The following is a 3,970-nucleotide window of genomic DNA, read 5'->3' as shown; positions in this document are numbered from 1 at the left end:
TGCCTGGGAAAGTGTTTCCTACCAAGTTGAGTATATAGCATAAGTTACTGGGGAAGCAATGCAAGAAAGTCAGGAAGTGCCTGGACTTTTGCTTTCTCCAGGAAAAAAAAAAAGTGGAAATAATGGCATACAGATAAGCAGCTAGTCTGGGATGGTGACCTTCTGTACATACGCTGATCTTAAGCCAGCCCAGTTGAAGAGCCACTAGCTATCTTCCATGTAAAACAGAAGCCAGGACAGAACAATCGGGAGTGAAAAGCCTAGCTGAAAAGCCTACCAGTGAGAGTAATACCTTTTTACGTCAGTGTACATCAAGTGCCAGTGTCTTACAGATGATGGTACTGAGGGAAAGATGTTAGTGACTTGCTCAGTATGCCAGTAAGTTGGTGGTAGAGGTGTAATGAACTTGGAACTACTTTGAAATGCAGCCCTGTTGGATTTGGTGATGTGGATTCAGGCGCCTTCAGATTGGGGCAGGATGGATTCAGCAGAGAGGTAACAGGATTCTAAGCTGTCATCACAGCTGTCATCTTTAAAATGCAGAGGGAGAAGAGTCCTTGTGGAAATGATAATGGCAAAAGATTTGCTTCTGGAAATCTTGAAACTTATTTTAGGAGAACTCTGCCACTGTGCTACCCTAAATTTCTTCTTTTGGCTTAAATGTGAATCCTGTTCAAGAACAAAAAAAGGAGGCAGAAGAAAGAGGTAAATGTAACTATTAAAATAATTTGTATGGCAGTTCTAGTTGGAAAATGCTATAAACTCCAAAGTATTTGGAGGCTTAATATTGATTGTCTCTGGGCAGATCTACTTAGTTCATAAATAAGAATTCTTTTAACTGGTAGTGCTGAAGACTCGGCTAGGGCGTGGGTGTGAAGCCTGATATTTTTTTTTGACCTTTTCACTTAATCATTATGCAATAGATGTTTTGAAGGCCATATGGATTTTTCAGTGAAGCATGTACTGCCCGTTTCACCTGGACAAATCCATTCAAAACAATTTCAGAACGTAGTGAGCCATTCTGTGCAATAATTGGTGTTTCTTAGCTGTGTTTGGTCATACAAGACTAATGAGAACAAAATGCATTTGGAACTAAGCATTAATCACTAAAGGTAGTGGAAAGTGACTTGAACACCCATACGGAGTAGATCTGTTGAGTAGGAAGGTGCCATCAGTACACAGTCACTCAACAAGACAGGAATGCTACAAGCTTTGAAGAGAGAGAATTGATTTGGGGCTGAATAGCAAAGCAGTGATCAGATCCCAGTCATGATTACCTCAGACTCTAGTGCCTAATGCATGCTTTTTAACAAAACCACCTTATCAGTTAGTTTGGTTAGCTGCCTGCTTGGAGCTGGAATAGCATGCTGTGTTGTCAAAGGGGAATGGGCACCAAATGAAATAGAGGGGCAGGAATCTGTACAGCCTCTTTCTTTCTGTGCTTGATAGCCTCAGCCCATGGGAGCTCTAACTGCACGGGGAGAGAGATTCACATGACATAATAGGAACAGCCCATACTGCAGCATCTCTTTTGCTCACCAGCTAGGAGACAGCACCTCCTTGCCCAGGATCCTGGGCAGCTGAACAAGAAAATGTAACTGTTTTAAACTGATTTGACAACTTCTACGATATTGGCGCTCAGCCCTGCTAAGTGAACAGGGGACTGTGGGTTTGGGTGCAGCATGGACTGACTTGCACAAACATTGACGTCCCAGTTGGGTAAAGAAACAGGCACTTGTTTGTTCAGGGTCTTACTACTAATGGGCTTCTCCATCCTTATATGGGACAGTGCCAGCCTGGAGGCCATAGCCTCAGGTTTGAACTAGCATCTATCTTTCTTCCCCCCCCCACTCAGGTATTACAGAGGAACACATGGGGTCATTGTTGTTTATGATGTCACCAGTGCAGAGTCCTTTGTGAATGTCAAGCGGTGGTTACATGAAATTAACCAAAACTGCGATGATGTCTGCCGGATATTAGGTAAGCTTCTTGGTGGAGACAGTCTCTTGCTCTGGGAACCTGGGGAGTGCAGCGCTAACCTGTTTCCTTTTTAGTGGGAAATAAGAATGATGACCCAGAGCGGAAGGTGGTGGAGACGGAAGATGCCTATAAATTTGCTGGGCAGATGGAGATCCAGTTGTTCGAGACGAGCGCCAAAGAAAACGTTAATGTGGAAGAGGTAATGCACTAGATGGGAGTGGGTATAAACCTACCTTTCAGAGAGAATGTTCTGAGATACCAAATATTGCATCTATTCCAAGAAGATGCAAACCCTCCTTTCTTCTTTTGGAGGCAAAAATAGCTAGTTTGGTAGAATCATTCTTGCTGGCAGAGTTGAGGGAAAATCCCTTTTTACTCTACAAGCTGTAGGTGAAGAGCTGAAACTGTCAGAGGCAGAGCTGCAGTGGGGGTGGGGAGGAGAGGGTCTTAATGCTGCATACACTGAAGCTGGATGGTGAAATTATTAAAACCTTGGTATGTTTAGATTTTTCCCTCATCTTGCTAGAAGTGCCTGCCTTGGTGGGAGGGAACTCTAGATCTTAGCTCTCTGGTCTTGGTGAGGCAGAGTAAGGGACCAAACCCATCTTGGTGGCCTTAGAAAGAGGAAAAATTCCAGCCCTGCACTTGCTGGCTTTAATCGGAGACAAGCATGAAGGAGGTGAGGTAGGGGGAGTGCTAAATCTGATTTGGCTGGAGTCTGTGGACCCCCAGCATGGCCTCAGACAGCTGTGTGAGAAGAAGGGAACCTGCAAAGACCAACAGGTCATGACTCAGCAGCACCATAACTTGCTATCCCCATTCTGGTTCTGGCATTTTATCTGCTTCTGTAGACAGACTCCCTCAGCAGCTGGCCTGCATTCCTGGTAGCCTGAACTTGCTTGTTTCTTTTGCAGATGTTTAATTGCATTACAGAGCTGGTTCTGCGAGCAAAGAAAGAAAACTTGGCAAAGCAGCAACAGCAGCACCAGAATGATGTGGTCAAGCTAACTAAGAACAGTAAAAGGAAGAAGCGGTGCTGCTAATGCCCTTTCCCTGCTGCAGAGACTGCTCTCAGACAGATCAGCCCCTCCAGCTAGACTCGGGCATTCCACTGGGGCAGGCTTTGGGAGGACCTTCTCAGTTTTGTGCCGTTATTTAAAGATTTTTCTCCATGTTTTCTATCAAGAAGCGCTGGCACCTTATCACTGTAGTGCCAAGAAGTTGTCTGATGGACTCTTGCCCCCTCTCCTCCCCTGCTCCTTCCAGCGCGCCTTGTAGATAAGAAAGGACGTTGCCTACCAAGTGGACGGATTTAACCCAAGAGTTTGTACATAATGTATATTGCTTTAACCAGCTGCACCTCCCTCTTGTTGCTCTGGCTTAGGCCTTCTTAATGTCAACCAATCATGAACTATAGAGTTCATCTTTTTAAAGATATAGTACAAAGTTCTTAATGCGAGTAGGCCCCTGGCTGACAGCGACTGCTCCCTGGGGCTTTGGGCTTCGTTTTGTTTGGGCTCCAGGCTGGCAACTGGTGCCTCTGGGGCCTTTGGCTTCTCTTCTGAGTTCCGGGCTGCTCCTGGGGCTTTGGCTTCATCTCTCTAGGTACCAGGATTGCAGAAGCTGCTGCTGGAGCCTGGGGTTTCACTTTCCTAGCTCCTGGGCTAGCAGCTGGTGCTGCTGCTTGGGCCTTGAGTTCTGCCATACTCCAGGATGTGGCTGGATCCCTGGGTTTCCTCATCTCCCCACGCTGCAGCCCAGCTGTACCTATGCTCCTTGGTTTGTATCAAGATATTTAAAATCAATCCTGCAGAAATGGGATTTATTTGGACTTAAACATTTTTCTAAACTGCCCCCCCGCACGTACCTGGGCTCGCCCGCTCCGGGGAGCTGTCAGCTCGGCTTTGCGCACGGTGATGAAATTAGCCCCTCTCTGGCAGCGTTAAGATGCAGATGTGGCTAATGAGCTGCGTGACGGGGGCACGGCAGG

The 3,970-nt window shown here is 46.3% G+C and overlaps 1 protein-coding gene across 1 annotated transcript in view; it reads left to right on the top strand.

Moving 5' to 3' along the window:
* The window catches only part of RAB35 (RAB35, member RAS oncogene family), a 15,662-nt gene extending 11,819 nt beyond the window's left edge, over nucleotides 1–3,843 (top strand). Inside the window, exons 3-5 of the mRNA XM_019506783.1 lie at nucleotides 1,856–1,980; nucleotides 2,055–2,179; nucleotides 2,895–3,843. Of these exons, the coding sequence (XP_019362328.1) occupies nucleotides 1,856–1,980; nucleotides 2,055–2,179; nucleotides 2,895–3,023 (379 nt within the window). The 3' untranslated portion in view covers nucleotides 3,024–3,843. The remainder of the gene's footprint in view (nucleotides 1–1,855; nucleotides 1,981–2,054; nucleotides 2,180–2,894) is intronic.
* The last annotated feature ends 127 nt before the right edge of the window (nucleotides 3,844–3,970 follow it).

Source organism: Gavialis gangeticus, unplaced genomic scaffold (genome assembly GCF_001723915.1).
Source record: "Gavialis gangeticus isolate Ggan-Ray unplaced genomic scaffold, GavGan_comp1, whole genome shotgun sequence".
Lineage (NCBI taxonomy): Eukaryota > Metazoa > Chordata > Crocodylia > Gavialidae > Gavialis > Gavialis gangeticus.
Note: the sequence above shows the minus strand (reverse complement) of the source record. Positions and strands in the feature narration are given on the sequence as shown.